Source organism: Ctenopharyngodon idella, chromosome 7, assembly GCF_019924925.1.
Source record: "Ctenopharyngodon idella isolate HZGC_01 chromosome 7, HZGC01, whole genome shotgun sequence".
NCBI classification, from domain to species: domain Eukaryota; kingdom Metazoa; phylum Chordata; class Actinopteri; order Cypriniformes; family Xenocyprididae; genus Ctenopharyngodon; species Ctenopharyngodon idella.
Window position 1 is genome coordinate 39,058,523 of NC_067226.1, and position 18,308 is coordinate 39,076,830.

General features: G+C 35.7%; 1 protein-coding gene across 2 annotated transcripts in view; it reads right to left on the reverse strand.

Annotated features, from left to right (window-relative positions):
• The window catches only part of LOC127515853 (phospholipid-transporting ATPase ABCA1), a 195,397-nt gene that overhangs the window by 116,364 nt on the left and 60,725 nt on the right, over window positions 1-18,308 (reverse strand). For both annotated transcript variants that reach the window (XM_051899955.1, XM_051899953.1), the window contains exons 10-12: window positions 15,595-15,734; window positions 13,719-13,835; window positions 1,034-1,231 (exon numbers count right to left, since the gene is read on the reverse strand). In XM_051899955.1, coding sequence (XP_051755915.1) covers window positions 1,034-1,231; window positions 13,719-13,835; window positions 15,595-15,734 — 455 coding nt within the window. The remainder of the gene's footprint in view (window positions 1-1,033; window positions 1,232-13,718; window positions 13,836-15,594; window positions 15,735-18,308) is intronic.

Sequence of the window (18,308 nt, forward strand, 5' to 3'; positions counted from 1 at the left end):
GTGATGAAGCCAATCAGTATATATGGGGATGATTAGGAGCCCATGATGATGGACTGAGACCAATGGGCAAATTTGTTATAATTCAGAATTTAGGAATTGGCTCATTTTCAATTCATGAGATCATAGATTTTGAATTGAGCAGGAGACATGCTTCACAGGATGTTGAATTGGAATTTGAATAGGAAAAAGAATAAAGCCAATGGCATGCTGGGAAATGTATGGCCTATATAACATTCAAACTTACATAAATAAATGAATTTTTCTTTATTAAGCCAACATTCAAAGTTTGTCTTGAAGAACTTAAGAAAGCCTATTTGAAAATTACACTTTTGGCAATTTCTTTGAATATCAATTCATTTTTCTTCCCTAAATTCAAATTCAGACAAATTCTGCATCCTGTTTGCTACCTCAGCTCAAATTCAATTCAAATTCAATTGAAAAGAAACTGCATTCCTTATTGAATTATGGCAAATTTAAAGGATTGTATAACCTTTAAACAAACTAAGCAAATAACTAAATAAATAAATAAAACTTTCTCTAGCCAAAATTTAAAGTTTTACAAATACAAAAATTTAAATTTAATTTTAAAATTTCAAATTCTAGGGGGAAATACAATTTCTTTGAATTTCAATGCATTCTTAATCTCAAATGACAAATTCTGCATCCTGTTTGCTACCCTAGGTCAAATTCAATTCAAATTCAGGAATTGAAAGGCAAAGAAACAGAATTTCCCATTAAATTCTGGGAAATATAAAGGTCTATGATAACCTTTAAACTTAGTAAATAAATCAACAAATAAATACAACTGTCTTAAGCTAACATTCAAAGTTTTCTTGATGAACAAACTTTTAGTAGAAAATTACATGTTTTGCAATTTCTTTGAATTTCAATTTTCAAATGTGAATTACAGTTCTGCATCCTGTTTTCTACTTCAGTACAAAATCAACTGAAATTCAGGAAATGAATGGAAATGCATTCTCCATTCCATTCTGAAAAGCCCTGCAACAAACTACAGTGGATGTAGAAGACAGACCTGTAGAATCTGAGTGAGTTGCTGTGCTGCCTGGCTGATGATGCTGAAGACGTTACGCCAGTCAAAGGCTGGCATTCCCGCTTGGCGCTGGGACTCTGGACCGTTAAACAGGAAGTTGCTGATTAGCGCTGTGGACAGATTAGTATCCTCCAGACTCTGGTCCATAACTACTGCTAGAACAGGGTTCTTCAGAAGACCCTGTAAAATACAGAACACATTCACATGTTTACACAACACAACCGATGTATGCTGTTCAGTTCACACAACATGTAAAACTAGGGTTGTGACAAGGGTTGTTTCCATTTGCCAGTGACTGAAACTAACACAGGTTCATCCATTTCATCATACTCTTCCATCTTGTTTAGTTAAAAATCTCTTGAAACAGAATAAAAACTTGCAGCTCGACATCATTCATGTTGAAATCATTTGATTCGATTTGTGTCTTCTGATTGGTTCTGTGAACTTAGAAGCTTTTGCTGGCAAAATTTGATGAATGTATACTATGTGCGAAGAGCATTCACTCAGTATTGTTATATATATAATAAAGCTTAAATAAAATGTAAATACTAGTTGAAAAACTAAACAAATGTTGCCAATTGGCAATAAACTGAAATAAGTGTAAAGGTTAAGTTACTCACCCTCATGTCGTTCCACACTCTTAAGACAAGAAATTGTTGAATAAAGTTTTTTGTTTGTTTGTTTGTTGTTTTTGCACACAAAAAGTGTCCTTGTCACTTCATTACATTAAGGTTGAAGCGCTGTAATCATGTGGACTATTTTAACAATGTTTTTACTACTTTTCTGGACCTTACATTTGGTAATTATATTGCTTTCTATGGGGGATCAGAAACCTCTCGAATTTCATCAAAAATATCTTAATTTGTGTAATGTCTTGCGGGTTTGGAACGACATGAGGGTGAGTAATTAATGACAGAATTTTCATTTTTGGGTGAACTAACCCAAAGTTGAAGCACTAAAATTATTAACTGGGAAAAAAAAAAAAAAAAAAAAAAACTATAACTAAAAATAAATTAAATCTAAATATCAATTAAAAAAATAAAAAAATAATAATAAAGCACGTAACAAAATTACTGAAAATTACTCAACAGTTACTTGGGCATTTGAACATTCTTACAAACAGCCACATTATCGCACATGCCATAAGAAGCAAATACACATCCAAGTCTTCCAAAGCAGCTGCCTGTCAGTCAGACGGCCATCGATACTGAACTGACGAACTGCTCAGCACTACCATTCCTACAGAAACACCCATACTGTTGCATTTTCTGTGTATGTAAAAGTATTTTTCACATCCCTGTGCTAAACACATGACAATACTGTAGACATTCAGAGAGCATATTGTATTCCCGGTACAGCCAGGCAATTAGTGTGTGCGTTATTCCTCTCTCGCTCTCTCTTTAAGCTAGGTGGCACTGTTGCTCTTCAGCGTTGTCTGGAAACAAGCTCAGCACTGCAAAAGCCTCTTTGTCTCTGTGTTTCTCTCATACACAGACACACTCACACGTTTTTGTCATAAATTGCAGTTCCACCCCTCTCCTTTATCATTCCTTGTCCTAACCTGCAAGGATAAAAGCATGTCACTCCACACAGCACAATACACATATACGCAAAAATACAAACACACAAATGGCACACATATAGTGCACAGACATGCAAATATTAACATAGAGAGATTCACATGAATATATGAACACCCACACACACAAGCACTCCACATACATATTAAAACATGCAAACAAACATACTAGCGCACATAAATACACATAAATGCATCATGGACACACACACACCTATAAACGCACATATACAAACACACAAATATAAACACACATCCCATGAACATACAAGCACACTTAAATGCACATGAGCATATAAAACACACACACACACACACACACACACACAGAGACTGAAATGCTCAGCAAACAAACATATGACGAATTCAAACAAACATATACAAACACACATTTGTTGAAAGTCACAATTCATATGTAAATCATTCTGCTGCCTTGAGAGTGCTTGTGGATTCTTTTGAAATCTCGTGTGTGTATGTGTGTGTGTGTGTGTGTTTGAGTCCATGTTTAATGTGTCCATAGTAACATTCACTCCTGCATCTCATTGTGCTGAAGCACCTAATAAAAGAGTGACATCATGATTATTCAAGTCTTATTACTAACCAATATAATTCTATTAAAAGTGCCCAAATCTGTTTAGCACATCACTGCAAAAAGGCTGGAGGAACCACTGCAGGAAATGAAAAAATTGGTGCTCATTCTTGTATGAAGTGAAATGTGTAGACACAGACAGACAGATGTGCGATAGAAAAATATGTAGACACAGACAGACAGATGTACGATAGATAAATATGTAGACACAGACAGACAGACACAGACAGACAGACAGATAGACAGATAGATAGATAGATAGATAGATAGATAGATAGATAGATAGATAGACAGATAGACTTTTATGTGCTGAGCGTCACATTAATGCACTCTTCTTAAGATCACTAATTCAAAACCATTGGCACCCTATTTTCCAATAAAACGCAAAGCTCTGCTTGTTAAAATGCTAAAATGTTTTCAAATTAAGCAGTATTAAATGAACACATTAGGGCACTGCAGCTAATGGAGGCCACCATAAAATATTTTAGCCATTAAACATAAATTATTGTGCCAAAACACCTGACTATAAAATGTAATTTACTCAGATGTCAGAAGAAAAAAACCTCTTGACAGCCAACCAAACAGTTTAAATAGAAACAGACAGAGACACTGGACTACTGTACCATCTTCTCAGGAATCATTGTAACTGAAATTGAGGATGCATGACTGATTTGGAACCCCTCTACAGAGAGATACATTACATTATACAGTACATATAGCACTCATCATCATGTGAGGTACATGTAACTGATTAAGGAGTGAGTATCTTTACAACAGAACTGAATCAACTGACTGTTCACTTGCCTTTAATAATGTTTGAACTTTATCAGTTAGGCTAGTAGTTTTTGTTGTGGTATTGGAGTAGTGTGCTTTACATAATAACTGGAAATCAAAGTTACATTTGTTACCCCCCAATTAATTTCTTTTTCTTGCTGATCCGAAAAATGATCCGTGACTCAAAACCATAATATGATCTGAACCATGTGTTTTGTGATCCATTGAACCAATTTAGTTTACATCAAGGTCAAGGATAGGCAACGTCGGTCCTGGAGTGCCGCTGTTCTGCAGTGTTTAGCTCTAACCCTAATCAAACACACCTGAACAAGCTAATCAATGTCTTCAGGATTACTAAGGCTACAGGCAGGTGATTTTTATTTTATTTTTTCCCGTTTGGAGCTAAACTTTGCAGGGCAGCAGCACTCCAGGTCCAATGTTGCCTATCCCTGGTTTACATAATGCATAATAGTTTACCATCCAAATACATCGCGAATATGGAAACATTTGGATTTGTGCCGATTTAGAGAGGTAGGCTGCAGTTTCGCTTTAAATGAATTCGTTTTGGCTTGACATTCACAGTATATAGCTACTTTTGTTTTTCATTCGTTTTGTTCTGAATACAGTTAAATTTAAAGGATTTGTTGTAGAGTGAGGGGAACTAAAATAGCCTATAGCTAAGTTTATAGTGTTTATGTTGATAGTGTTTATATACTCATGCATATACTATACTTACTATTGGTAAACAGTTAACCTGTTAATTATGAGCATCCCTACAACATGTCTAATTGTTTATTCAGCATCACACACTATAAGAGTTTTAACATGCAGTGTAGGCTACTGTATGTCATATGATGTAGTTATGGACTATCACACAAGAACGAGTGCTATTGTTATCAAATATCACCGCAATTGCAAATGTCATATTGATTAACAAGAAGTTAATTTTGCGATATTTTATACACAATATTGTTAGTGTTGTCTGTTTTTGCTCTATTTCGACAATGAAAATAGTTCCAAACAAAGCCACAAACAGAACTGCTGCAACAATCAGTGGTGTTTTGTTATGGAATGAATCCGCATTTTTGAACGAATCGGTTGGGTGAATAATTCAATGACCTGTTCATTAAAGACAATCACATGCTTCATTCCTGAATAATTCAGCCTTTTTGAACGAATTGGTTGAATGGATTCAATGACTCACTCATTATGACAGTGACTTGCTATCACCTACTGGCGGCTTATGTTTCATATTTGAAGTATAATTTCTTTTTTTAAATCCATATTTCAATATTAATTAAAAAAAATTTCATGAGCTCTATTAAAGAGTCTGAGTATCATATTGTTCCAACTAAGACGACCCTGATTTTAAGACAACCCCCCCAAATAAAAAAATTGATTTGAAAAAAAAAAAAAATATATATTGTTCTTATATTTGGAACAATATGGTAAATACACTAAATGCCACATCAGATGCAGCACTTTATGTTTTGTTAATGTCACACACCCCTAATTGTGAGCGAATCTATGCTGCCTACATAGGCAGCTTGCAAGGTTTTGGACAGAAATAATGACCTGTGCATTTGTGTAAAGGTCCTGAACAGGGTAATGAGAAAGTCAAAACAAAGTTCACTTCTTTTCCACACCATTCCTCCATCCACACTCATCTTTTCATCCTCCTCTACTCTATAACCTCATTCAAAATGACACTGATGCCATGGGGGAAGGGGGGGAAATGAAGTGATAGTGGGTTCGTCTGAAGGTGTGCCGTTGGTTAATCCCTTTCCTGCTGCTGGTGAAAATGATCCTGCACTTATCCATAATTACCTTCTCCTTTTATGCACCCTATCACAGAGGAGGGGCAATAAACTCTCTTTCTCACACACACACACCATGCGAGCGAGATGGAGGGTTTAAGAGCTTTCGTGTCAGTCTTCATTCGTGAGGGGTGTGTGAGACTCTCTTTCATTCTCAGCTGAGGTGAGTCATCCATAACAATAATGGACACTGAACTACATTCACAATAGAAGATAAGTCCTGTGTATCTGTCAACCAACTAATAAAGCACTTCCTGATGAAATACTGCATATTAACTACTTGAAATTCTGGCTAGAACCTTTTTGAACATATTTGGGGTGCTGAGAACTATGGCCTGGTGCAGTAGCCAACAACCTTTGGTTGCACAAGGTGCCATTTTATTTTTTGTTTAATGTTATAAGCATTTATTGGTTAGAAGATTTAGAGGATTAATCCACAGGTGTGATTTACCCTTCAGAGTGTCCAGAATGGAAAATGGGGATTTTATCATTTCAGAACTGCAACAAAACTAAACAATGATGTACAGGTTAGTTCTCGTCTATATAGGAAGCAAGGAAGAGAAGATCCTCACATTGTTAGCTTTGATAAAGAAGATGATTAGGACAAATATGGTCTCATATTGGCACAGTTAGAGCAATTACTTCATATCAAAACATAACCAGATACATAACTGTGATGTTTCTTTCTAGGGAAGAAAGTAGAGATGCATGTTTCCTCACTTTGTGAACTGCTAATTGTGAACTTGGTGACAAGGCAGACAAGCACATTCACCACCATTTAGAAGTCAGAATAAGAGCCACAAGACTTTCAAATGAGTGCTTGATATTGCCTGAGACACATTTAGAAGAAACATGCTAGTTTGTTTCTTCTAAATGCTAGTTTGCAAACTCTGGAAATGCCAAGTGAGCTCATCCAGCAAGTCACCAACAGAACTCCCAAAAGGCATGCACACATAAGAAGGGGCAATGCAGGAAGCTATGCAAACCTAAGGAACACTAGAACGTGCAAGAAACCAGCAATCCAAACACAAAAGACGTCCTCCAATAAAATAAATGTGATAAAAGAGGACACTGACAACACTGAAAGTGGGAGAAATCACAGGACAAGTTCTTGGGTGCAGTTGACAAGGAAACAAGGCAAGTGCACTGGACTGACTGCACGATTGAAAATAGGTCAGACACCACTTTCAGAGTGATACATGAGCTGAAGCATGTGTGACAAGTGAGGAGACATTTGAACAGCCGTCACCGAAAAAAAAGAACAGCTCCAGTTGAGGCTTCACACGCAGTGGTCCAGGAGGATGTGAAAGTACCATTGTTGTAGTTGAGACCAGGTCATTCGAGTCCAGGCCAAGACCTGAATAGGTTGAGTCTGTGTCAACATTAAAAGAACCTTTTGTGAAATGGAAAGGTTCTATGGATGTTAAAGGTTCTTCATGGAACCATCAATGCCAATAAACCTTTATTTTTAAGAGTGTGCCAAAGACACAATAGCACAGAGCAGATGATATGCGTTGGCACAAACGAACTTGAGACACAGACAGGTTTAGAGAACTACAACACTGGAATGTACTTTCAGGGAAAAGAGCCTTCTGAGTCAGGCAGCAGCTACAGAGATGGGCCTAGTTGAAATTAATTAAAAGATGCATCTCAGCAGGGTGGAAAGATGATAACAGTGAAAAGAGAAGGTGAGCTCTATGCCACGCATGCAGCACATCAAGTACCCCTCCTTCTGCTACCCAAAATAAAAGCTGAACTCATCCGTATGGAGCAAGAAGCAACAAGACATGGTGGTGTGCAACCATGGTGTCGGTAATCAAGTCCCACGGAGATGCCCCATCTGTGTTGATTAAGGCAGTGAAGAGGGTGAAATTCATTCTTCCCACTGCAGAGGATGTAATCGTTAAACTCTATGGAGCTGGTTTATTTAGTTTCTTAGATCAATCAAGTGGGTTTTACCAGATTCCTCTCGATGAAGAGACACAAGCTGAACACTTTAATCACTCCAAATGTTTCCCATTTTGAATTATCATCAGTCCAGAAATGTTTAAAAGAAAAATGACAGAGCAGCCATGTGATCAGCTAAAGGCACAAAAAGGAAAACTTGACCCACCTATTTAATATCACAACATAATAATAATAATAGCACATTGTTGTTAGTTATTATTATTATTATAAAATGCTAGTTTTATTTTACAGTACAATAGTAATGTATTTGTCTATTGTTTAATTCTTATAATTAAAATGAATTTTTTTTTTAATAATAATAATAATATTAATAATTATTTTATTTTACAGAATAACAGTAAAATCACAATACTAATATTTATGTCTCAATTTCTTTGCTTTCAAAAGTAAAATAATATATTAAAGCGTTGATTTTGGCGAGAACCTTACGCTTCACTTTTGTTGACAACAGATTTGTTAACAATTCTGATTACAAGTTTGGGAATTTGGTTGGTGCGTGTTGGGTTTTCAAATGCATGTTATGAGCGACCCAAACTAACAATCCATGAATGAAATAAATTTATTTAAAAATGCAACAATTTTTCACTGATTTACACAATTCACATTGGTCATATGAAAATCCATATAAATACAGAAAAACCACATTTCCCTGCAAAGAATTTAAAGGTGGCATAACTTTACATTAGAGCTGGGTAAAAAATATTTATGATTTGTTGATTTTAATCGATTCTCATTTTAAAGAACCAATATTGATTCGTAAATCCCAAGAATCGATCTTTCAGTCTATGTTTAGTTAATGAATGAACAAAGCTTTGTAGCATATCTCCCACCTAATAAATCACAATAAGCTTTGTGCTTTGTTACTTCTGATATAAAACAAAGTCTTAGCTTTCAAATTCTGTCAATTTTATTGCAAAATTTAAACAAATACTGCTTTGGTACTCTTTAAAGCGGCATGACAGATCGTTGTAGCACATCTGTTTAAGCGAAGCGGCAGCATGGAGCACATGTGAACGCACTCTTCAGCTTTACTACTAGTTACAGCAGAAAATAAACATTAATGAACATCAGAAGGTATGTTGAAACATACAGTAAAACTTACCAAAATATGAATCATGTTGCATGTAATCGCTCAATCAGTGTTTTAACCTCGCAAAGTAATTATTATAATGTTGTTATTATAAAAAAACATCCTTATGTGTGATTTAAATGTAAGTACCCTACAAATCAGTTCATTTTAAACTTTAATAATTTAGTAAGTGGAAATTTGCCATGCACTGTACCTGATAGGCCCCAATTATTCGAAACTGAATTGAACCTAAATCTAATTTAATCACAAGCTTGTAAATGCTGAATCAAATCGTGAAATTTGTGTCAATGCCCAGCCCTACTTTACATGGATAAAGTTCTTGTCTTTACTGAAAAAGAAAAAGACCTCCTGAATAATAAAGACCTTGGTAACATACCACTTGAGTGTCAAAGGCTCCTGATCAAGTTCAAGCAGTTCAGTTCCATTGCAGAGCTTGATCCTGAGAAGAGACTGGCTGTAGCTGAGGCACTCTCATGGGGCCCAGATCACACAGCGGAAAGCACTGAAAGCCACGGTGAGATAACTACATAGGCTGCTTCTGTCATAAATAACTCCTCCAAAAATGAAGCTCACCAGGGTGAACACTCAATTAGATGCCACGCTGCAGCCAGGACTCAGGTTCATCAGAAACGGGTGGCCAGAATATGTGGCGAGTATATCCAAGGTCTTCAGAGGGTATTTTCAGGTCTGAACACAAAAGTATTGTTCAAGCTAAATGTTGTTTAGCAAAAGGTTCTTAGTACATATTTTTGTTAGCTGGGGTAGTCCTTGACAAAATTCACGATAGACATCAAGGCTTATGCAGGTGTCATGAACAAGCTTGGTGGCCGTTATTTCACAGGACATTAAATTCTGTGTGCAGACACGTTCATGCTGCAGCGAGACAAGGGCAGCACCACTGATCTCAAGAGAATTACCCAGTGGACCGGGGGAGAAAATAGTGATAGATCTGTGTGAACTAGTAAGATTAGATTACCATTCCAGATACATTGAGATCCTGACACTTGCTACTTTCTCCAGCATCCAGGTCACTGAAAACATGTTTGCTCTTTTGACATCGTATCCAAGTTTTTTACTCAAGAATGTAGCCCACAGAACCCACATGCACTGTAAAACATGATTTGTTGAAGCTGTAAATAAAACAAAGGTCAAAGGGATAGTTCACCCAAAAATGAAAATCACTTATTTTCAGAAGGCATTTATTAACCCCCTGTGTGGATTACTGTTATGATGGATGGATGTTCTTTTTTGAACTTCAAAAGAAATGGCACCATTCACTCCCATTATAAAGCTTGGAAGAGCCAGGATATTTTAACTCTGATTGTATTTGGCTGAAATAAGAAAGTTATATACTGTACACCTAGGATGACTTGAGGGTGAGTAAATTAATTTATCACTTTGCTGAACGACTAAAGAAGCATTATCAGCAAGATGGTATAAAACAATACATTTCTTGTCTATTACTACCCACTGCTACTTATACCAACGACAGAAATAAGATCAGTTATAATAGTAAAATATGGGGAGAGCATTGCTATAGTGTGACGATATTGCAATAGGTTAATGTTAATACTGAATCAAAACTAGTTAGCACATAATTTACAATTGAAATGGTTTAGTAACAGTACAGTGGTGGTCAGAATTATTGGCACCCTTGATAAATATGATCAAAGATGACTATAAAAATAAATCTGCATTGTTTATCCTTTTAATCTTTAATTTATAAAATTCAAAAAAATCTAACCTTTCATTGAAGGAAAAGAATTGAAAGTGGGGGGAAATCACATTATGAAATAAATGTTTTTCTCCAAAACACGTTGGCCACAATTATTGGCACCCCTAGAATTTTTTATGAGTAAAATATCTCTGAAGTATATTCCCATTTATATTTACATTTTTTTAGCATAACAGGGTGATCATGAACATGAAATTGTCCAGCCATGACTTCCTGTTCAACAGGAGTATAAACATGAGGAAACACAAAGGCCAAATTCCCTTAATCATTCATCACAATGAGTAAAACCAAAGAATATAGTTCTGATGTGCAGCAAAAGATTGTTGAGCTTCACAAAATAGAAAATGGCTGTAAGAAAATAGTTAAAGCATTGAAAATCCCCATTTCCACTATCAGGGCAATAATTAAGAAGTACCAATCAACTAAAGATGTTACATATCTGCCTGGAAGAGGACGTGTGCCTAAATCATCCTAATGCGTGGTGAGGAGGAAAGTTTGAGTGGCCAAAGACTCTCCAAGGATCACAGCTGGAGAACTGCATAGATTAGTTGAGTCTTGAGTCTCAGAAAGCCTAAAGAAAATTATCAAACAGCACTTACATCCCCACAAGTTGTTTGGGAGGGTTACAAGAAAAATCCTCTGCTCTCATCTAGAAACAATATCCAGCAAATTCAGTTGTCAGACAAGACTGGAGCTTCAAACAGGACCGGCTTCTATGGTAAGATGAAACTAAAAAAATAACTTTTTGGCAGCAAACCCACCAGATGGGTTTGGTGCACACATGGATAAAAAGTACCCCATGCCCACGGGTAAATATACTGCTGGATCTTTAATGTTGTGGGCCTATTTTTCTGTTGGAGGTCCTGGACATCTTGTTCAGATACTTGGTATCATGGATTCTATCAAATACCAACAGATAAAAAAATCAAAACCTGACCGCTTCTGCTAGAAATCCAATAATGGGCCATGGTTGGATCTTCCATCAGGACAATGATCCAAAACAAACATCAAAACCAACACAAAAATGTGTCACTAAGCACAAAATGAAGCTTCTGCCATGGCCATCCCAGTCCCCTGACCTGAACCCTAAAGAAAATGAGTGGAGTGAACTGAAGAGAAGAAGCACCAGCATGGAGCTGGGAATCTGAAGGATCTGTAGAGATTCTGTAGGAAGGAATGGTCTCTGATCTCTTTTCAGGTGTTCTCCAAACTCATCAGGCATTACAGGTGAAGACTCAGAGCTGTTATCTTGGCAAAAGGAGGTTGCAAAAAGTATTGAAAAAAAGGGTGCCAATAATTGTGGCCGACGTGTTTTGGAGAAAAACATTTATTTCACAATGTGATTTTCCCCCCACTTTCAATTCTTATCTTTCAATGAAAGGTTAGATTTTTGCTGATTTTATGAATTAAAGATCAAAAGGATAAACAATGCAGATTTATTTTTATAGTCATCTTTGATCATATTTACCAAGGGTGCCAATAATTCTGATCACCACTGTATTTGGTTATGGTTACATCTGAAATAGTTACAAAATAGATGTATGAGATGATAAAACATACATTTAAGTGTACCCAAATTGTTACTTGAGAGATTAGAGTAAGCAGAGAGAGAGAGAGAGAGAGAGAGAGAGAGAGAGAGAGAGAGAGAGAGAGATGTTCTAATTTGTTACACTGTTTATTTAAGTTTAAGTTATGTTATAATATTATATATAATATTATATAATATTATTTTGATGTTTTTATTATTGTTTTATGTATATATGTATTCCAAGCTTGGCAATATTGTATTATTTACAGTCATGCCAATAAAGCAATTTTGAATTTGAATTTGAGAGAGAGAGAGAGAGAGAGAGAGAGAGAGAGAGAGAGAGAGAGATGGAAGGCAGAGCTCAGGAAGAGAGGAAGAGCAAAGCCCCCAAGAAGAAGAGACAAAGAAAAGAGGAGGCAACAAAAGAGTGCCCCAAAAAAGGGACCCAGAGGAAAAGAGACCGAGCAACAGTTACAATCTTCTTTTCTCCCTTCCTTGGCCATGTGACAAAAACGCAAATGTGAGACATTCAAACTGATAACAATTAGCAGACCCTCTATGTACACACATCTTGGCCTATAGGCCTTGATCACTATCAGCACCTCTTTGCCTTTAGGACTTCCAAATGGAAAAGTGGTGGTTGGAACTAGAAAGCAAAAGTCTTTGTTGATTTTAATCCTTACTCTATCAAATTCTGAAAAAAAATGTTTCAAAGTAAATCCTTTTTTTTTTTTTTTTTTTTTTTTTTTTTTTTTATGTAGAAAAATCCGGATCACACTTCATACACTGTAGAAGAATCTGAAATCAGCCTGGCCAGAAGAGCAATAGTCAGAATTTCAAAAAATGTCACAAATATTACCGTAATTTTTTATAGGGGAGACAATTTAGTCATTTTGGGCGGCAAAAATCAGAAGAAAAAAAATCCTGCAAAATCCTGATGGGAATGATAAGGGAACATTGTGTTTTATTAGCTTTGTTATTAACTTAATTCATGTTGACTCGTGTTGATTTGTGTTTGATGTAATTCATAATCCATGTTACCTAGGTGATTTAATCGGAAACATACAGAGTATAACTTCAGAAATGTTTCTATATTCTATATCCGCACACCTAGGTAACATTTTTTTAAAGATATTAATCAATTCTTTTATTTTTGTTTATTAAAAGTTACAATATTAATTATAAATCATTTATCAGTGCACTTCATTATTTTTTTAATTCATGTGCCATCATAATCTTTAAATCAACAACATTTACGTCACATTGCTAACTTCCATTTAGATCTGCCTTCATTTAGTTTGTCTACAATGCCCACTTTCTACAATCCAATAATTTCCTGATGGACAAAATCAAGTCCCATCCAGACCTGGCTTCATTGTTAGATAATTGTATTCATTCATATGCTTCAGTAGCTGTCTAACATTCCATTAAAAAGTTACCATCACAATAAACCACAGTGCTCACACAGGTGACACAGGCAAATTGCATAATTTGTCTGACCAGTTCACCCCTCTTCTGCCTGATGCATTTGCCCTCATTACAGTTCAGACTGTGAATAGAAATGCCTCAAAAAAGTGATGATCTCACCCTCAGTGTGTTGATCTGTGTGCTGCTGTTGAAAAAATCCCAGATCACATCTTCATTCTGCAGCCATGCCTCTGCCAGTTCGCCAACTTTAGCCACAGCGTCAAAGGTGCGGTTGGCCTGGTGACAAACAGATTCCATTACATGCATGTGAAACACTGTTCAGAACACTTAGTGGAAGCAGTTCATCTCATTGAAATACTAGATTCTGGTTGGCCAATTGATGTATTGAATAGTATAATATTTTTTATATACCACTATATACACCACTACCACTGGATATTTCAGCATTGCTATTGTCAAATGTACCGACTTCGGTACCAAGTTGGTACTGAAATTTAAAAAATGTGATGCTGTTGAGCGGATTTGTAAACACCTCTGATTGGCCACTGTGTTCACGCGCTCAACAGATATGTCTGTGATTGGCTACAATGATCAACGCACAGGAGTGTTTAAAAGCACACGGAAGAGTTTGAAAGCGTTTTGAAACTGGAAGCGTTTAAAAGCATGCGTCTATCAGTGGACCGGTCCGCTGATAGATGCCTGCTTTCAAACGCTCCCTTGTGTATCTGCGTAAGTGCTCGGTGAAGAGTGTCATTGATGTCTATTTACAACATTTTTTTGATGCTTTGATCATTGTAGCAAATCACAGACATATCTGATGAGCGCGTGAACACAATGGCCAATAAGAGGTGTTTACGAACCCGCTCAACAGCGCTCAAAACATCACACTTTTAAAATTTCAGTACCAACTTGGTACCGAAGTCAGTACTTTTGACAACACTACAACATACAGGTGCTACTTTCATGTCTCTTGCATGCTCTCCCTTTTTTCATATAGAAGCAAACTAACTAGTGTCATCCAGTCACACATTATGTCACCAGAGGGTTGTACTGTAGATGTAAAAGAAAGAATTAAAAGTCTCTTCAGGTGTGTAGTTCTCTTTAAAGGACTAATCGTGACCTGACTTTGGCTTAATTCGAAATTCAGTAAGAAGTTTACAAAAATAAGTCAAATAGGGACCTTGTTTTTAATTTTTTATAACTTTTAGTTATAATTGGTGTAGACTTGTATTGTTCCCGGGTGCAGGAATTTAAAAAGTAAACATTTAGCTAGAGTGAGTTATTTTTCATTTCCAGTGAAGGATCTGGAGCGTTGTAGGCAGTGGCTAAAACCAGCAAAGAATGGTATTTTATTCCATGAGCGGGGACACAAAAAAATGTAAGTATAATCTCTTTTTTTTTTTTTTTCATGAAAGCCCTTGCTGACAATTAAACGTGAATTTCTCTGTCCAGGTAAAACATAGAATGAGCAAACATTGTTCATTTACATACTGACATTGTAACAATACAAAGCAGGTTGAAAATAGGCGTTAAAGTTACACTTTAACTTATTTATTATTTTCATGAATCCAGCAGCAGCTCGTCCATGTACATCTGCTAAAACTTGACCCGGCCCTATGATAACTAAGATACTCTGTTTCAACCCTTCCAATGTTCTTCTAATGTAGCTTCCTCTCATGAATGGGAAACAGATTGATCCAGAAAAAATTCTGTATCTTTCTGAAATCATGTCAGAATGGTAACATGAAACATTTATACTTGTTTAAAATTTCATGTGACAATCACTCATTCAATTCTCTGTGGATTTCTCTTAGTACAGTCTTGGGTGTCAAAGCGCACAAACGAGCATAAACATGCTTGCAATTCTGAGCTCATTAAGTGCACATTCATCCTCATTACACCAATTTACATCTTACGCAATGTAAGTCTGTGTTCTCTTTATTCAGGCTAAATTATGGCCATGTTTTTAAAAGATGCAGTGCATTAACTTTCCACTGGCCTCTGCTCTTCTGTATGTTCGTGTTTGTGTTTGTACCTCTGTAACGATGCTCCGTGTAACAGTTGTGTCAGGCGTGTAGAGGATTTTTCCTTGCAGAAAGGGCCTGAAGGTTTTCCAGAACAGACGCAGGCCGGACGAGCTCTCCAGTGTGTCTGTCAAGTTTTTACAGAACTCACCTGCAAAGACAGAAGAGTGGATATACATTAAAAAAACATTACTGAAGAAGCAGGTTCAGATGCACACAGGCTCAGACTCAAACTTTGACTCTAATAAGGTTCTTCTCGCACATCAACCATGCATGTTTATCAGTGTGTACATGGGAATAAAAGCCAAAATGAAATCTGTTCATTGTATAAAGCTATTGTGTCTCTTCAGAAGACTTAGATTGTTAAATACATTATAAAACTAATCCATATGAGTCAAGTTGTTCATTTTCAATGTTTCAATGGATGGGAAAAATTATAAGAGAATATTAAAAATATAATTTATGTTCATTTTGTGTCATTTGGAATGATATGAAGGTGGGTAAATGAAGACAGTAAATTTTGACATTTATTTATGGATGATCTATCCCTTTAAATCTCAAACAGTCTCCAAACACAGTAAACTAAAACCATAAAAAAAAAAAAAATAAATAAAATTAAATAAACTTTAACTGAAATAAGATAAAATATAAAAAACCCTAAACTCATTTTATTATTTTATCTAGTTTAGTTTATTTGTATATGTATAGCACATTTAAAAACAACTCAAGTTGGCGAAAGTGCTTTCCATTAAAACAATAATCCAAAAACATAAATAAAAATAAAAAAAAACATTAAACACCAAACCAAAAAGACAATTAAAACACGAGACAACAGTAAAACAAGGTACAATCAACTGCTAGCTCAACCATAAGCCTGGGCAAGTAAATGCGCCCTCAAACGTGATTTAAAAATACCCAATGTAGTAGAACATCTAATACCCAATGGCAGGTTATTCCAAAGGCGGGGTGCAGCAACAGAAAAGGCACAATCCCCTTTGAACTTTAGATGAGATTTAGGGATCCTTAAAAGTAATGTTTGAGGTGACCTCACTGGCCTTGTCGTCTGATAGTAGTAGTAGTAGTAGTAGTTGCCAAGGCAAAATTTTTCATTTTCATCTAATTTAACTTGATACTAAAATAACTAAAACTAAAAAAAGAGACAAAAAAAAAAATAATTTAATTACTCAAACTAAGCTAAAATGAAAACAAATGATATACAGTTGCAAGAAAAAGTATGTGAACCACTTGCAGAATCTGTGAAAATGTGCAAAATTTTAACAAAATAAGAGAGATCATACAAAATGCATGTTATTTTTTATTTAGTACTGTCCTGAGTAAGATATTTTACATAAAAGATGTTTACATATAATCCATAAGACAAAAAAATAGCTGTATTTATTAAAATGACCCAGTTCAAAAGTTTGTGAACCACTGATTCTTAATACTGTGTGTGGTTACCTGGATGAACTACGACTGTTTTTTTGTTTTGTGATGGTTCTTTATGAGTCCCTTGTTTGTCCTGAACAGTTAAACTGAGCTCTGTTCTTCAGAAAAATCTCCAGGTCCCAAAAATTCTTCAGTTTTTCACCATCTTTTGCATATTTGAACCCTTTACAACAGTGACTGAATGATTTTGAGATCCATCTTTTCACATGGAGGACAACTGAGGGACTCAAACACAATTTTTAAAAAAGGTTCAAACATTCACTGATGCTTCAGAAGGAAACACGATGCATTAAGAGTCGGGGGGTGAAAACTTTTGAACAGGATGAAGAGGTCCAAATTTTTCTTATTTCGCTTGAATATTTTTTTTTTTTCATTTAGTACTGCCCTTCGGAAGCAACAGAAGATACTTGCATGTTTCCCGGAAGACAAATTAAATAAAATTTACCTTGATCTTCAAATTCCAAATGTTTTCACCCCCGACTCTTAATGCAGCGTGTTTTTTTCCTGGAGCATCAGTGAATGTTTGAGCCTTTTTTAAAAGTTGTGTTTGAATCCCTAAGTTGTCCTCATTGTGAAAAAACAGATCTCAAAATCATTCAGTCACTGCTGTAAAGGGTTCAAATATGCAAAAGATGGTGGAAAACTGAAGAATCTGCAGGACCTGGAGATTTTTTCTGAAGAACAGAGCTCAGTTTAACTGCTCAGGACAAACAAGGGACTCATGAACAACCATCACAAAACAAAAAAAACAGTCGTAGATCAACCACACACAGTATTAAGAATCAATGGTTCACATACTTATGAATGGGGTTATTTTAATAAATTAAGCTATTTTTTTTTTTTGTCTTGTGGATTATGTGTAAACAACTTTTATGTAAAATATCTTACTCAGGACAGTACTAAATAAAAAAATAACATGCATTTTGTATTATCTCCTTTGTTTTGTTAAAATTATTAACATTTTAACAGATTCTGCAAGTGGTTCACATACTTTTTCTTGCAACTGTATATATACATATATACATACATATATATATATATATATATATATATAAACCAATTCAAAATATGACACTAAAATCTCCAATAAGCATCTGCAATATGTTCTTTATATTTGCTCAGAAAAACGTCTCTCAAACCTCTGCATTTCAACGCCTTCATATAGAGAAGGCAGAACAGCCATATAAAAGCATTTCTGCCCAGTCAGATACACTCTTCTATGTTTTCCCTTTAGAAAAGCAATAAACAGTCTGTGCTCTAGCTATGCCAGAAAACCATT